The 17,981-nt window shown below is 36.3% G+C and overlaps 2 protein-coding genes across 3 annotated transcripts in view; one reads left to right on the top strand and one right to left on the bottom strand.

The window, feature by feature from the left end:
• Positions 1-163: 163 nt before the first annotated feature.
• tnfb (tumor necrosis factor b (TNF superfamily, member 2)) lies at positions 164-2,626 on the top strand. Its single transcript, XM_077207982.1, has 4 exons — positions 164-489; positions 603-663; positions 1,063-1,122; positions 1,670-2,626. The coding sequence occupies exons 1-4, from the start codon at positions 313-315 to the stop codon at positions 2,095-2,097; spliced, it is 726 nt and encodes a 241-aa protein (XP_077064097.1). The 5' UTR covers positions 164-312; the 3' UTR covers positions 2,098-2,626.
• A 4,417-nt stretch (positions 2,627-7,043) lies between these two features.
• The window catches only part of gabbr1a (gamma-aminobutyric acid (GABA) B receptor, 1a), a 63,110-nt gene continuing 52,172 nt past the window's right edge, over positions 7,044-17,981 (bottom strand). For both annotated transcript variants that reach the window (XM_077207979.1, XM_077207980.1), the window contains 6 exons: positions 15,827-15,934; positions 15,522-15,615; positions 13,983-14,110; positions 10,382-10,510; positions 9,149-9,292; positions 7,044-8,172 (listed from right to left, as the gene is read on the bottom strand). In XM_077207979.1, the coding sequence (XP_077064094.1) occupies positions 7,918-8,172; positions 9,149-9,292; positions 10,382-10,510; positions 13,983-14,110; positions 15,522-15,615; positions 15,827-15,934 (858 nt within the window). In that variant the 3' untranslated portion in view covers positions 7,044-7,917. The remainder of the gene's footprint in view (positions 8,173-9,148; positions 9,293-10,381; positions 10,511-13,982; positions 14,111-15,521; positions 15,616-15,826; positions 15,935-17,981) is intronic.

Raw genomic sequence — 17,981 nt, 5'->3', positions numbered from 1 at the left:
CAGAATTTTAATGTAATTATAATAGTTTATTGAGAGTGTGAAGAGGATGTAATATTAATCACTATTTAGCATGCCGAGTGTGAGGGTGTGTGTGAGTGCTACATTTCGAGGTTAGTGTGTGGGTGGAAAGTCGGTGTTAGAGAGACGAGGGAGGGTGTTCTTTCCCTTTTCAAACCAGCCTCTGTTCCTCAAGCTGGTTGCACACTGACATCACGGGAGTTTCCCATTTAGTGTATATAAAGTAAGAGGCAAGCAGGTAACTTCATTTCAAAAACTCACACAAAAAGGAACAGATCTCAGAGAACTAACAGCATGGTGAATTACGAAACGACAATAGATGTGGAAGCCAGCGTAGGGGGAGTTTATCAGACAACGGTGGCACCTGTACCAGTGAAGTCCTCCAGAAGCTGGATATGGAAGACAGTCGCCGCAATCGCTTTTCTCTGCCTCTGCACCATCGCTGCTCTTTTCTTCGCCTGGCATACCATGGTAAGATGAAACTTCAATGTGGGACGATAGACATTATTCAAGTACATAACTGTGTGACCTAATTTCACATTTCAAACGAGTCATTAACAAGCAACATTTGCTGTCTTTCACAGAAACCAAACCAAAAAGAACTTCAAATCTTCTCCGGGGAACAAATCAGCACGACGACACCAGGTAAACAACATTCCTAGCATTCCATCTCTGTTAGCACTTTTTATAGCTAAATCTGTCTTTCTCATCCTGATCGAAAACATTTTACGAGGTGGCGATTTTGTATGAATTCGTACAATGTGATTTGTTTGAAATCACATACTCGTAATCCCCAAACCTAACTGTCAGAGGGGCGAAAGCAGATTGTACAAAAACATACGAATTAAATTGTACGAATTTATACAAATTACCCACCAATGTGCCAAAATTTAAAAACAGTTACGAATTGCAATTAAATGTTGTTCTTTTTACATCAATCTCAATGTTTTGCTTTCCTGGTTATGCTAAATTATTTTACACATTAATTGGCTTCTGTTGTTAGACTCATGACTGTGAAACTGACTCCAATCCTCTTTTGCACAGATCAAGGAATAATGCTAAAGCAGATCGCTGAGAACACAAAGGCAGCCATTCATTTGCATGGTGAGTCTCAAACGGTGTCTTTGACTTCCTCTGTGCTCCGGTGTCGTATACGTCACAGGTTATCTCATTTCAAGAGACTGAGCCGAGTATTCTTAGTCAAGATCATCTTATCAGAAACTCAAAAATCTGATTTCTAAAAGGCATTTGTTAGCATAGAGCTGCTGAAAGGTCTGCCGGTGGCAACAAGATTAAATGTTTCATCAAACATTAGCTAATGTGGATTTCCTAGTGTAGTGGGAAGTAATCCAAATATAGTAATAAAAAGCTTCCCCGCACATATTTAGTTTGTGGTGGGTGGCAAGAGGTGGGGACACATCAATAAAATGTATGATTACTTTATTGCATGCTCTACTCAAGATAGACCTTGATCATTAACCCAAACACCCAAAACTGAAACAGGCTCACTTCAATACTATCTTGTGTTCTCAAGTTTTAAGATTATATATTAAACAGTTAGATCTCATAGGAAAGCATTTGAATGCTGTTTTTACCATTTTGGTGCATTGTAAGTGCCACCTTCTCACACATCTATCTTCTCCATTCCCAGGTGAGCACACTAAAGGGTCGGATTTACTGAAATGGGTCGGCAACGTGGATCAGTCGTTTGCACAGGGAGGCCTTAAGCTGGTCAACAACGAGATTCACATTCCTGAGGATGGCCTTTACTTTGTGTACAGCCAGGTGTCCTATGGCATAAAGTGCAACATGGACAAAGGCGATGAAAATGCTCCTCTGAACTTCCTCAGCCACAGCATCTTGCGTTATACGGACGCAGTGGGCAAGAAGATGCCCCTGCAGAGCTCGGCCCACTCCGTCTGCCAATCAAACGAGGACGGGAAGACCGTCTACAGCACCGTCTACCTCGGTGCCGTCTTCAAGCTTATGGAGGGCGATAAATTGTCAACCAAAACCAGCCGTGTGGCGGACGTCGAGGAAGAATATTCCAAAACTTTCTTTGGAGTGTTTGCATTGTGATTTATTAGCCTCATGAGTCAAGTGACACTGGTACAAAGACAAGTGTTTTATGTTAAAACTCTGAAAGTATGTTCTCAGGGCATTTGTTTTAAAGTAGTTTGACTAATTGTGTAAGTTCTTATTACATCTTGACGTATTGTTTTGGTTCTAAAACGCACTAGATGCAGTAAGAGCCATGCACTGAATACTATGTACTCAGTCATGAGCACTTTAACAAGGGCACTACACCTCGTAAACTTTTTTTAAGCTAATATGAAGTTTATTACGTATTTCGTTGTAGAAATTGTAAGGAACAATTTTTTTTGTGCTAATATGAAGTTTATTACGTATTTCGTTGTAGAAATTGTAAGGAACAATTTTTTTTGTGCTATATATTATTATTTATAACATTTGATTGTATTTAATGTATTTTATTGTCCTATTTATTAATGATTGTGTATGCTATTATTTGGAAAATTAATGTATTGAGATTTTTTGTTGACACGGATCTGTGATTCTAACAGTGAATAAACAATAAGTATTACTGCAATACACTTGTCTCATTCCTAACAGCACTCAAAAAGAAGAAGTGGCGTGTGACAGGTCATATGAACACAATGGGGGATTTTTGTATTCCAGTACGTGACTTGTGGTTCTTTATCTTCCTAATGTCTGACTTCCTTTTTTTTTGTCAAAAATGAGGTCACTGCTTCTTTCCCTTTGCTGCTTTTCTCCCAGGTGTGATTAGAACAAAAGTCCAGAGCATGGAATTAACAGGATTACATCACTGCGTTACTCTCGTGAAGGGAGGAGATCTCACAACTTAAAGCAACAATGTAACTGTGAATTCCAGGAAGTGCTTTCCAAAACACCAAAAACTACCATTTAAAAACCAAATGAAATAGGTTTGTTGCCCCTATAGCTAAAGTAACTAGTCTTGTATTTGTGCAAAACATTATCAGACTAAAAGGATCAACATAACACACTGATCGTGTTTGCAGGCACCATTTTAAAATTTAAAATTACTATTATGCTTTTCCACTTTTTAACTTTAGTTAGTGTGTGATGTTGCTGTTTGAGCATAAAAAAGATCTGTAAGGTAACAAAGCTCAAAGTCCACTCCAAAGGGAGATATTTTATTTAACAAAATTCACTTTTCAAGAACAATGAACGGCCTCGTTCCCATTCAAGTCCTAATTTTCTCATTCAAATAATACAGACTCACGGAAAAAGCAAAAAAGGGGACGAGGCCTGGCTGAGCTGCACTAGAGAAGACAGTGTTGTCGCAGTCGCTTTCGTGTTGCAGGCTACGCACAAAAGCTTCTCCTGAAATGGAGCAGTTCCCATTTTGTCGGGACAATCTGTTGTTTGTGGATTACAACTTGTTAGTATGTCTTATTATTTGAAGTTGCGTTTTCTATTAACAGTTCCAATCATAAGTTTTATGTTGCTATGATGTAAACAAATGGCAAAAAGCTTTGCCTCCGCTCGCCTGCTTGCCAACATTAGTGTTGATATAGTGTTTACTGTAGCTTTTGTAAGCTCTCACTTTTGTAAGACTGTTCATCGCCCCTTTGGTAAATTAACCATGATTTTGTGATCGATTACTATCGGTATTACCATAGTTTTCCTACAAATATCATGATTAAATGGAGTAGCATTGCATGTAAAATTTATAAGAAAATTTGAAAAAACAATGACTGAAAATCCGTGCTTCTTATTATTTGGTTATTTTTATATTGAATATACATCCTCCTAGTTATGCCAAGCTCTAAATGATTTTATCTCAGACATCCCAACCTGATGTCTGATGTCATTACAGGGAGGTATCTCTTGTTGTTGACGGGGTGGGGGGGGGATGATTGTTCGGTCGACCCCATATATACGGGTCGACCCGGGGGGTGGATGATTGCGTGGTTGATGGGGGTGGGGGTTGGGCGAGCTCAATATGCGGGAGACTCCCGAAACTTCCGGGAGACTTGGAATGTCTGTTATCTGGTTGACATTGTGAGTGAGGGTCTTTGACAAAGACCCTCATGATCTTTTGTTTTGACTTCCTTTGTGGGGTTCAAACCTAGGGTTTCACATGTCTTGCATTAAATCTTGAGACTGTTGCTTCTTCATGAACAATTCTGGCTGCACTCTCAGTGCAAAATGAGTTTATTGAATGTTGACATCCAGAAAGTTTGCATATTTAAACTTTCTAAAGCTAAACATAAGATAGTTTTTGTCAGTTAAAAATGTACAAGGGAATTACATTATTTTTAGACACTTGAAAGTATTAAAAAAAATTCCTTGTGGTACAGTGCACACACGTGACAGTAAGCTCAAGGGAAATCCATAACTGCTGCAACAGCCATCCCATAATAACAACCATCCCATGTACGTCAGCGGTGACTCCACACAGATGTTTACAAAGAACCCCTCCCATCCGTTCAAAAGGCACTGTTTCAGTAATTACAGATTGTACCTTTACCGTGTGTCAAGTGTTACAGTATATAGTCACACACCCTGAGCTACATTACTAGAATGCTGATATATAGGAAAAATATTTTACCTAGCTGTCCAGTCACCAACTGTGAATCATTGCTTGTTATATGTTAGTTTATATACGAGTACTTTTCATACAAGAATGAAACATGCAGCAATGGACAACTCTGTCCGAAATGAAAATCCCAGAATATTGTATTATATGATTGTCTTACTATAGGAAATAAAGATCAATGTAATATTGCAATAAATCCAAATATACATAGAGATTGTCCACAAGTATAAATTTTAAGCATTGACTCAACTTGTGATAAAAAAATAAAAAAAACAAGAGAAGAGTCAATAAAATTGTATAGATCTAAGTATGGTTATAGTTTTTATGATTTCTGCCACTATGACAGTGTTTATAAGGTGATAAATAATTGGGAAAGGTTTCAAACATAGCATTTGCGTTTAAGCGTCACAGAATGAATTACCATTAATATTATTACCATTATAATATCATTAATATTATATTTAAAATTGTACAAAAAGTGGTTGCATCCCTTACAATGCACATGAACAATTGTGAAGACACTCATTTGTTACTCATAAGAGGCACAAAATAATTTTTTTTAACCGTCAATAAATGAAAAAAATATAAATATATATATATATAAGAAATATTTAAATAATGAATTAACTTGAAGACAGACAAACAAATAAATAAATATTGCAGAGACCAACTAATGGTCTTGAATTTGAAATAAGAAATCTATAATCTGGACAGAGACAACTGTGAATAGCACTCATTTGTCCACTGTTACACATATCGGTAAGTTATTTAAAAGTTTAAAAATACATATTTTAAAATTATTTTTTAAACCATCAATAAATGATAAAAAAAATCAAACAAATTAAGACGTATATAAATAACAAAATAAATAAATATTTATTTCACAGAACAACAATCTGGAACGAGTGCTCACAGAAAAAGATTTTGTTTTTAAAATAATGTATAATGTTAGATGTGAGATGTGCGATAAATTTGGCCCGAAAGTGCAAAAGCTACAGAAGCTGTTCATAGGCCTGTGCTTATTTTTCACTCAAACTGTGACGCAACACAAATCACAAACTTCATGGATAATTTGACAAACAAAAAACCCATTAGCGACGATTTAATCGGGAGCATTCGTGACTGTGCGCTAATATGAGGGAAAACAAAATGTTGCTCATCCTTCATACAGCCCAGGCCAAAACAAACTTGTTTCTTTCTTTTCCATTTCATTCCACTCCTACTAAAAAAACAGGAGCAGGAAAGGTTGAGACAAGGACAGAAAAGCCATTAAAGCACCCTGGCACATGGCCTTAGTGATTAGAGGAGAGAAAGCATAGGAGGAAAATAGAGTATCGACCAGACTCTGGTCAAATACCTTCAGGAGTGAGTAAATCACAGGTTTGGCTAAAGCCTCGTCTCATTTTCTTTGTGAACTGGATGAGTGAGAGCAATTCATCTGATACCGTCTGTTGCCGCAACGCAAGGTCGGTCTCATTAAAGAGACACGCTCTTCTTCCTTCGCTGTCATTCAACAAAATAACTCCAGAAATGTTTGACCGGTTCTGGCTCCGGCACCCACACAATCCTTCCTAAACACCCCTGTCCTAGTGCTTAAAAGACACCTTTATCCGAAGGAATTTACGCCAGTCCAATTGCAAAAACAGTCAGTTCCCCTTGAAGAACTCCGGTTTAAGTGCTACGGTCAAGGGTAAAATAATGACAGATCACCAACTCTCGACTCGTCTCCACTCCTGCTCCTACCAGAACCTCTAGCATACGGACAGCAGTCTGGCCTTTACGTTAGCAGTGTTAGGCTCTTCAAAGAAGATTACAGGTTCAGTACAAGTTAAGCACAATTGACCATCTTCATTACCACAAAAATTTCCATTTGTCCCCATTTTTCTTTAAAAAACTACAACGAATATCTAGGTTACATTTAGGCATTTACAATGGAAGTGAATGGGGCGATAGAACCTCAGATCGTTTCTTCTCTATTGTGATGCACATTAGAGAGTGTAGGCCTAATGGATTCTCGAAAAAGAAATATTATAGGGCGGGGACTTGGTTGTATGCTCGGTTGTTGATTGGATTTTAAGATGTGGGCGTTGCACTCAAAAGTGGAGGCAGAGTTTGTAGAGGCAGAGTTTAAGCTGACTTAATGACTAAAATCCTGCATAAATCCTGCATATTTTACCGGAAGGTCCGGAAGTATTGTTCACAATAATATCTATAACATGCATTAATAAATAGGATGAATTTCCTATGACCCGTCAGAGGAAAAGCGGTTTGGAGAATGGATGGATGGATAGGGTGAATTTAATATAATTTTAGTGTGATAAAATTGCTAACGAACCTATTCTGTGTAACTGTCACCATGACAAAGCAACACCAAAAAAAACTGAAACCCTTGAACAACTGTAAAAATGACAGTTTGAACAACTTTACAGCTTAGATAATACACTGAAAAAGTGTTTTTTTAATAGAATTACAAGCTTGACATTTCGGCAAAAACGGTCAAAAATATTTGACCCGCCGTAACCTTGTTTTTTTTATGAAAATGTGGGACAAGCCAACATTAAATATTTGTTTATGCTAATTAACAAAACAACACAGGCTGTCAATTGAGCTTAACTTGAACTGAATCCAGAATATTCCTTTGTCTGATTAAAGGACAAGAAAGGAAAATCATGTTGACTGTGCGACCGAAATTACTTTCCGATACACACTACCATTCAAATGTTTAGGGTCTATAAGATTTTTTTTTCTTTTATGAAAGAAATTAGTAGATTTATTCAAATAGGTTGCACTAAATGAATCAAAAAATAACAGTAAAAACATACAGTATGTTACTAAATAAATAACTTTCTTTTAATCAAAGAACTGATATTTGGAGTAATGATGCTTAAAATTCAGCTTTGGAATCAGAGGAATAAACTACATTTTAAAATATACTAAAATAGAAAAGTTATTTTAAATTGTAATAATGTTTCATAATATTACTGTTTTACTGTATTTTTGATCAAATAAATGCAGTCTCGGCGAGCACAAGAGACTTCTTTAAAAAACAAAAAAATCTTAGCAACCTCAAACTTTTGAAAGGCAGTGTAGTTGTTGCAGAATGTGAATTCATATTAAATACAGATAATTTTCTTTAAATAAAGTGTTTTTATAGCTGAGATATCAAAAGTAAACAAAGCAATCAGGTTCAGGAATGTCAGGAATTTAAAACCCACCAACTTCAAAATAAAGTACATCAACAACCAGTTTCTAGATACAACTTTACATTGCCTTCTTGAGATTCCAGCGTCCCGGACTCATTTGTAGAGCAGGGGCAGACGGCTGTTGTGGCAGTTGTTCCGGCTCAGTTTGCCCTCGCCCTGGTAGAGGTTGGAAGAGTTGGAGAAGGACGGAGGCAGGGACTGTTTGTCCGTTGGGATGGAGTAGCTGGGGGGTTCGGCCTGAGAGGACGGGACGCTGTGGTTCTGGTTCTGATTCTGGACGGATGTGCGCCTGCGCAAGGCCTGACGTTCTGCCAGTTGACTCCGCAGCTCCGTCACTCTTTCTTCCTTCTGTACAAAAAAAATAATATTATTATTAACCAATCAAATTAAAAAACCTATCTTGACTTTGAATGTGTCACATTTGAATCTTTTCAAGTAATAATAATATTACTTTTTTTTTTTTTTTACATATATATATACACATACACACTGCCGTTCAAAAGTTTGGGGTCAATACGATTTTTTTATAAAGAAATGAATACTTTTCTTCAGAAAGGATGCATTAAATTGATCAAAAGTGACAGTAAAGACATTTATAATAATGCAAAAATAGTTATTTTTTAATTAAATGCTTTTCTCTTGAACTTTCAAAGAATCCTGAAAAAAAATAATCACGGTTTGCACAAGAATATGAAGCAGCACAGATGTTTTCAACTGTGATAATAATCATAAATGTTTCTTGAGCATCAAATCATCATATTAGTGATTTCTGAAGGATCATGTGACACTGAAGACTGGAGTAATGATGCTGAAAATTCAGCATTGATCACAGGAATAAATTACACTTTACTATAATATTCACATAGAAAACAGCTGTTTTACATTGAAATAATATTTTACAATATTACTGGGTTTGTTTTGTATTTTTTAATCAAATAAATGCAGCCTTGGTGAACAGAAGAGACTTCTTTTAAAAACATTAAAAATCTTACCGACCCCAAACTTTTGAACAGCGGTGTGTATATATATATAAAATATAATGCTTGTATGTATTATTCTTATTTTATTAATAATTATTCTAAAGTTCATTTGTAAATGAACATATAAAAGCATATTCTGGCCGAACACCATGTGAAAGCACAGTCATGTGCTCAGAAGGTCAAAGACAAGGACGTGTGTGATATCATTTCGATAATTCATTCTACCCTACGGATTTCTGGTGTGTTCATTCCTTCATCTATTACGGTGTTAATTAAGACGCAAGCTGTGTGCAGACGAGGAGAAGAGGACGTGACGGATGGAGGGAGAGAAAAGGAGCACGTGCCTCTTGAATGATCTTCTGGAGTTCCCTGTTCTCGCGCTCCAGCTGTCGAGACTTCTCCTCATCGTTGTTGTTGGTGGACGAGCCGGTTTTCAGCGTGTCCTGCGTCTCCGACTGCCACTCGCCACGAGTGATCAAACGCCGGATCTGCAGAAACCACCGTAATAATCTATGAGACACTGCAGGGGAAGATCACTGAATTTCTGAAATATCACTGAAACCAATAGTTCATATGGGTGATGTTGTGCAGGAGAGAACGGGTAATAAGTAAGAGATTATTTACAGCCAGCCAGTCATAACATGAATCAACTTAGCGATAAAGATCTGTTTTCTGTACATTATTACATGGTTACTTACCTAATAAATAAATGAATGGACATGAAATACTGATTCGAATTAAAAAATGTTAACTTATGTGAGAAGAAAGAGGCCACAAAGCAGGGCTATTATTAACAAAACAAAAAGTTTTTTTTTAAATAATTGAGTTGAAGCTGAAATTAAATTAAAATATAAATATTACATGAAAAACTAAAAAGCGAAAAAAATTTTTTTGGCAACTAACTGAAATAAGTTGACGTACTAAAAATATGAACTAAAAACTGAAATAAAGCTAAAACTGAAATTAAATTAAATTTAACCTAAACATTAATATTACACATATAGTTAACTAATAAAAATGACAAAATTATTAACTGGAAATAAACTAAAACTGAAATAAAGCACAAAAACATTTAATAAAAATAAATTAAACCTTAAAAGAAATATTTTATAGGAAATAATAAAAACAACAAAAAGCATATTTAAAATATTGCTTACTGGAAATAAATAAAAACTGAAACTGAAATGAAAATCATTTAAACCTAAACAGCAAGCTAATATAATTTTTTTTAAATGAAAACTATATAGGCTATATAGTCTTATATATAATAGTATAATACTAAAATAAGTCAGAATCAAACTAAAAACCAGTAAGAATCAAGCATCCCTGAGGGCTGTGTAAAAATAATGCAGAATATACTCAGGGTGAGCATTGACCAAGATGTTTTGTAAAACATAATTTTGTGTTGAAAACGAAACATAGCTTAATCTAATGCACTTATGTAGTGACAAAAAACGAAACCGTGTCAAGGGACAGAACCGAAATCAGACACAATGAGAAATCTGTGTCTACCATAAAGACGAACCAGCATGAATGTGGAAGTGATATAAAGCAGGGGATTATTGAAGTGCTTGGACCTTGGGAACGAAGAGCACCACGAGGGTGATGTAGACTGAGAAAATGATGGCCAGAGAGGCGAATGCAAATGAAGCGTCCTGCTGAGAGGAGAGGATCATGGTCACTGGAGCAGTAATCATGCACAGCACCTGGAGACAGAAACAAAGACAGAATATTGTTAATCATGTAGAGATGTAACTGCGGTGCATGGGTTCCCTCGATCGAAAAGCTATGCATTTTCCCCATAGACTTTTGGAAAATCGCAAAAAATAAGATCTGTGTTCAACAAAGAGTTGTGACCCTTACACGTTTTGTCTATCAAGATAATCTTTACAAGTTAATCCAAAATGTATACATTTTGAAGGCTATATAAAGTTTAAAAAACCATAAGAGGAGACACAATAAAGTTTAAAAAAACCACAAGCAGGTTATAACTGGTGTGTTTTATGTCATAGATCAAAACGTGAAAATATTTAGAGGCTTTGTTAACCACAGACCTTATTTCAGGCGATTTAGCAAAAACCCATTCAAAAAACCCATAGACTTTAGGGCGAGGGAACCGGAAGTGCTAAAATGCTAACTTACTTCCGCGTTTTGGCCTACAAAGTGACGTTATAACTTCGGCACTCTATTAATACTCACACAGGTCAGTTTATTATTCGAATTAAACTTGTGAGGTAACGCAGCGCTGTTTCACTTGCTCTAACAGTTACACTATCTCACTAAACAACATTTGAGTGTGTTGAATGTTGCTAGTTCGGTTGTTTGTTGGTTGTATGAGACTAACTAAGCTAGATCAACATTAGAATAACATACAGATCATATTCTAACATTTCATCATGTTGAACTAAATAACATTGATTAGTTGTATGTACATTTGCTCACCTATCTAATAAAGTACATGCAACACACGCGTCTCTGTCAAGTCGAAGTTAGTCGCGGACGTGGAGCTCTCGGCATCTCGAAAGATGCTGATCTTCGTTTTAGTCCTTTTTTTGTCTCAAAGTCTGCTTGCCATGGTCCATAATGTTTGAACAAAACAACAACAGCATGAGCGTCCTGCTAGGCATAACGGCAATAACCCGGTTGTCCACGTCTGTCGCCATGGTTACTATGGCAGTGCGAGGTCAAACCTGGCGGAAACCGAGGGTAACGCGGATATGACGTCATTGACTGGCGACTCCTCACCCCTGCTCACACGTCCCGTTTCCTTAAAATCGCAAATTTCTCACGATTTACAAATAGTTGGAAATATTTGGGATTATTGTAAGTAATCAACTAAACAAAATATATAACATTGGCCTAGTGGTTTTTGGATATTTTACTGCAAAATTCTTACATATTGTACCTTTAAGGACTCACTTTCTGTCATTTAGTAGGTAACAATAAACAAAAAATAGGACAAATTAAACCACCTATGAATGTGGTTTTGATAGAGTTTGGAAAAGAGTTCATGTTTTTTTGCTGTTCAGACCACAAAAAACTAAATGAATTTGAGGTTATGTCAGGAAAAATGTTTGCTGTCTAAACAAGACCTTTGTGTACCAAACTATCATCGCCACTAGAGGGCGTTAATCAACTGTAATTGCAGAGCAGAAATAGTGCCATGAATGAGAACCGAGAAACTGATGTGATAAAAACAGTGAATAGATAAATAAAGCAGATGAAAGAAAAAAGCAAGAGAGAGAGCGAGAACTGTTGATGAAAAAGAGAGAGGTCATTTATCATAACACGCTCAAAGTTAAAGATCGTATACGATCACTGGAGATGTCACATCTGGTGAACAGTGCAGAAAAATAGCTGGTATTTACCTTCAACGCCTCAGAATGACTCTACACACAGATAACTGCGAGCAATGAACCGACTGTCACGACTGTCTGGAGTCAAAACAACGTCCAGAACACAACTAAGGTCTGTTTCCTCTCTGAACTCAACAGCAATGGAGCGATAGGAGCTATTCGGTGCATTCTACCTATCCAAGCATGTTATCCCTGACACACAGCAGAAACATGGTGCAGTTCTGGGACTCAATCTGATCTTTTGTGAAAGAGCTGTAGGACTGACGTAAAGCATTACCGGTGAAGTGTTACTTGTTTCCTCATTAAGATGTTTTAGTCTGAGTTTGAGCAAATGGGTGCAATTATGCAAATCATCCGGCGAAGCACTTGGAGTTATTGCCGGAATCAAACTGTTTTCAAGCAGTTGGGCAATTCAGAGCGAAGCACAAGACCACAGTAATCAACGCTTCATTCAAAGAATGTGCTAAAAAAAAGGCTCGAACACAAGGCGACGTGTTGATGTTGATAAAAATAAATACACTTAAAGTTAGCATTACGTCAATAGCTATTATTTTGTTTTCACAGTTAGTGTTAGCTTATAGATCATTTTAATACACACATTTAAAAATTTTGTATAAATATATTGTAGTATAAATCAATTCTATTTATGCTTTTCAACCTAATAGAATAACATAAAATAACTCATCAGCTATAAATTAAGAATAAAAGACAAAAAGTATCTTGAATCAAACGAAGTACTGACTGGTTACAATGGTACGAGATTCGCTAATGGTGATAAAGGTCGAATCCCGAAGGAGGAAGAAACTATGGAAGCTTGTTTCTGCCGCTGAATAAAAAATACGAAAGGTAATTGCTACTTTTTATCTCACAATTCTGGCTTTATTCTTGCAATTGTGAAATATAAGCTCACAGTTGTGAGTTATAAAGTCCAATTCTGAGGGGGGAAAATCTGCAAAAGTCATCTCACAATTCTCACTTTATAACTCGCAATAGTGAGTTTTTATCTCACAATTCTAAGAGAAAAATCCAAAATGCATGGCATTTACCTTCTGTATTTGTTCCACATGAAAAGGGCTATATTACATTTTTTTCCAGGACTCTTGGATGAACAGAAAGTTCAAAAGAACAGCATTTATTTGAAATAGAATCTTTTGTAACATTATCAATGTCTTTGCTCTCACTTTTCAGTTTAATCAATATAATGCATCCTTGCTGAATAAAAGTATTAATTTCTGACCCCAAACTTTTGAACAGTAGTTTATAAATATAGCTATTAGTGTGCATTTTATTTTGTGATTTGATTAACCTGTCCTGTACTGTACAGTGCTATAGTCATCCTTCATTTTTGTCTTCTAGCAGGTAAAGAGACATACTTCATGAGCAAACCATTTATTGTATTATAATAAAATAGCATATTAAGTGTGAGGGAGAGGCAAAGTCACCTGCTGGGTCTCAATTCTCAAACTTGGCCACCAACAAAACACCAGCCCAGAAAAGCTACCGCCCTGGGCGACGGTTTCCGCCACTGCTTATTAGCAGTTTCAGTTAATTAACTTTGTCTTTTTGTCATACATTTAAAAAGGAGTCACACATCCTGTCTGTTCAACATAGTAAAACACATGGGCAAGATATAATAATTAAAAAGTTCTGGCTGAAAAAAAGGCACATTATTCTTGCAACACACTGATACACATACAATACAGGCAACTATATATTAGATGACACAATCTCAGGCATTACGCCCAGCTGTCAGCTATGGTTAGGCTACACTGTGAGGACATTATATGCTGTGAAAATAGAAATAGCCAGCAGTCAGACTTACGGATACATTGTAGATGGCCATGCCGACCGCTCTATGGTCATTAATCTTCTCGGTGGAAATGGACTTGGTCTCGTAGGCCAGAAAGATGCCCAGCAGCAGCAGAAGTCCCTTGTAGCCGTACACCACACCTGAAGAGAGCAGGCATTACTTATAGTGAGTGCTCTTAAAGCTCGGAGGCTGGTTTAAGCTCTGGGCTCATGCTATTTCTGTGATACTTGAGGTATATGTGATGGTATTGAGTCTAGTAACACACACACACACACACACACACACACACAAAAAAAAAAGTAGGCAGATTAACTCAAAAATAGTGATTCTACCGTTTTCTGTTCTTTTGAACCAGTTATTTTTAATGATTCTTATTTTTAATGACCAGTTATTTTTAATGATGCAGATCATCATATTAGAATGATTTCTGAAGGATCATGTGAAACTGAAGACTGGAGTAATGATGCTGAAAATTCAGCTTTGCCATCACAGGAATAAATAACACTTTAAAATATATTCAAATAGAAAATTCTTACATATATTTCACAATATTACTGTTTTTACTGTATTTTTGATTAAATAAATGTAGCCTTGGTGAGCCTTATAAGAGACTTCTTTTAAAAATCTTACAAAGCGGAAACCTTTCAACGGTATACGTATAACCTAATAGAAAACAGCGATAGAGATTAACTAAAGTTGTATTTTACCTGGAAAAAAGTCTATTAGACTTCTCAAAACGACGAATGTATGAATACTTTACAATTTAAGTAATATCAAATGTATTGTGTATTATAGTAAATATTCTTTTCATATTACAAAGTAATATGTAAATAAATAAATACTAATAAATAAATAAAAACAGGAAAAATGGAAAAGGAAGTGAGAGAGAAGAGAGGGACTAATAAGTCACATTAGAGTTTAATCTCGTTTTGAGTTCAGGGAAGGTTTGTTTTTCTCTCTGTAATATTATCTTCCTGTACAGTGTGTGAGAGAGTCAGGCTATGAGATCCAGACCTGGGCACTGACCCACAAAATTTAATTTTACACTGCAGCGCTCTGATAGGAAGTCAGAGCAAGAGGAAAAGTACGAGAAAAAGAGATAGAGAGACAGAGAGAGAGAGAGAGAGAGAGAGGGAAGAATTAGTTGTGAAATAGTGAGAGGAATACAAAATTAACTGGTGGAAAAAAACTCTTGAGCATATAACAAATTATTAATTTAAATTTCGGAGATAGATTGTATCAGTGTAGAGTGAGAAGCAACCATATAGATAATTAAATTACACTATATGTATATATATATATATATATATATATATATATATATATAATGTTCTGGACAAGGGGTTTTAAACACACAGGGTGATTTTAAGGGAATAAAATCATGCAAAAACATGCATTAAAAAACATTATTATAGTTATGATATATTCAAAATCTTGAGTTACTCAAAAAAGTTGAATATTTAGCATTAGGGGTTTAAATGAAAAATCCTTTAAAGAGTCACTAAAAAGAGACAGAGCACTGGACACAGTGAGTGAATTCTGGATACGTACCAAGCCATGTGTTCATCTTCTCTGAACTGCAGTGCTCGAGAAGAGGCTGAATCAACACATCCAGATCTTCTTTAGGAGCCTCTTTAGTGAACTTCTGTTTAGAGCGAGAAAACAAGAGAGCGAGAGAGAGCACTTTAAAGGACAGAGATGGAGGTCAATGAAGCAGAGCAGCGCACTACAATCCTTCACCATTAACACCTACTTCCGTGCGCTTGCTCTGCAGAAATTTCCAAGGCATCTCAGAGGAAACACATCATAAAAATCAAAGTCACAACAAGAATAAAAAGATTAAAGTGTCACCACACCTCCACGGTTATGTGCAGTGGGTCCATGATCTGCCAGATAAGCAGAGAGATAACATCAATAGCCAGCAGAACTGCAACGGTCACATATAGCTTCCACGGCTCCAAGTGCTGTGGCGAAATAACAAGACCATAATCGTTAGTCAATGGTACACAGTCACAAAACATCATGACAGTAACAAGCAACTGCTATAAATGGGGAAGTAAAAGCAAGGTCACAGAAGTTGTAGATAGTATACCACGTTTTGTCTGTGGAACACAAAAGGAATAAGTTTTGAAGCATCTTTATGCATCTCATAGAGTACATGCATTTTAAATATAATGCGTTAACTACACATTGCAAATATATGAACAGAAAGTAGGTAATGACACCTAAGTTTTACAAAGTAAGTTACAGTTCACTACCATTAAAAGGTTTGGGTCAATACAAAAAACAAAAGAAATTAATACTTTTATTCCGAAAGGATGAATTAAATTGATCAAAAGTGACAGTAAAGACATTTACAATGTTACAAAAGTTTTGGATTTAAAATAAATGCTGTTTTTTAAACTTTTTTATTCATCAAAAAATTCTGCAAAAATGTATCACGTTTGATTTGTCAGATTGTTATCTTGTGGGTTTGAGTGATGCTGAGCAATTTCTTAAAAGAACCAGCTTATAAGAGTGATTCGCTCATGAATCTGCTAATAAGAGTCATTTGTTTGTGAATCGAACACTAATCGTGCTGTATTTATTTTCTGCGTGCAGCTTGTGGAAACAACTCGATATAAGTTTTTTTTATTATTATTATTTTTGCCTTTTTAAGTCATCACATTCAATTCAGACTGCAAACCCACAATCGCAATTTGGGTAAACAAGATTCTTTTTCCTGAAGCTTAGAAAAAAGCCAAAATTACAACACAAACACCATGAAAGCATTATAAAGTGGTCCATACAATAGCCTTGTGTGAGAAGCAGATTTTTTTTAGCATGCAGCAATGAAAATGATCAGTGAATAATTAATTAAATTTTAGTCCGTTTTACACAAAATTATCTTATGATTTCAGAAGACTTGAAATAAAGCACATAAGCCATATGAACTACACTAATAAAAAAAAGTTCCTGCCTTAAATTTTTAAGTAAAGTCAACTTGGAAGTCATTTCAACTTAACTTTTAAAAAATCAGGAGGAGTTAAAGCAATGTAAAAACATATGTTGTAAAAACTTGTTGGTCATATCATATTTTGCAATGGTGATGTATTTGTCCTTTTTGGAGCTTAAAAGTCATTGCATGAAAAAAGCTGTATAATGATTCTTCAAAAACTTTTACTTTTACGTTTCACAGGAAAAAAAAGTAAAAGCATATGGGTTTGGAATGACACGAAGGGTGAGTAAATAACAACGGAACTCTTTTAAAGTACCAGCGCCGTCAAGGTGCTGTTCTGAATAACACGTTTATTTTCTTGTCAAGGTAAATGATGGAATTGCTCTGACACCATAACAATTGTGTTTACTCCACACTGCATGGTGGGTAACAGGAAAGCGGAATGCAAATCATCAGCAAACATCAGGAAAGTCATGTGTTACAAATGTGGAGTTATTTTCAGCTCCCATTCCATCCATTAATATATGGCCGCAGGCTCCCTCTGGGCCGTCAGACTGGGAAAACGGGATAGAACCGAGCTTCGCAGCACACTTTCTTTTCTCTCTCTCTCTCTCTCTCCCTTAATCGCCGTGAAGGCGTCAAATGACCCGAGAGCCCTGTTTCTACAACATTCAGCCTGAGCGCCGAACTTTCTTCAAGTGCTGTCGAACCACTTAGGCAAATTGCCCCATTACGGACATTGGGAGAGTTGAAAGTCATCTCGATTCGTCTTGCAGAGCGCTTGAATAATAAAGCCCCCTGAAGGTCGGATTTCCGTAAAAGAAGTTTAATGCTCCTCCATATTGCATTGCTTGGGTAATCTGGTTGTCGTTTGATGAGGTATTAGGGTTTCCCTAATGCCGTGTCTTATTGCTTTAGGACACAGGATCAGAGCGAACACATGTGTCAAGATGCTAATAGTGTGTTTGTGTTCTGTAAGGATGAAACGGACAGAACTTCCCGCAGCAAGAATGAGCGAAAGGAGGGGGAAGGTTTTTCTCTATTTCATGCTGGGAAGCTTCATCAAGCACTGT

Source organism: Siphateles boraxobius, unplaced genomic scaffold, assembly GCF_051911475.1.
Source record: "Siphateles boraxobius isolate OS27281-9 unplaced genomic scaffold, OSU_SipBor_1 6, whole genome shotgun sequence".
NCBI classification, from domain to species: Eukaryota; Metazoa; Chordata; class Actinopteri; order Cypriniformes; family Leuciscidae; genus Siphateles; species Siphateles boraxobius.
The sequence above is the reverse complement of the archived record's forward strand: the minus strand, read 5'-3'. Positions and strand labels throughout refer to the sequence as shown.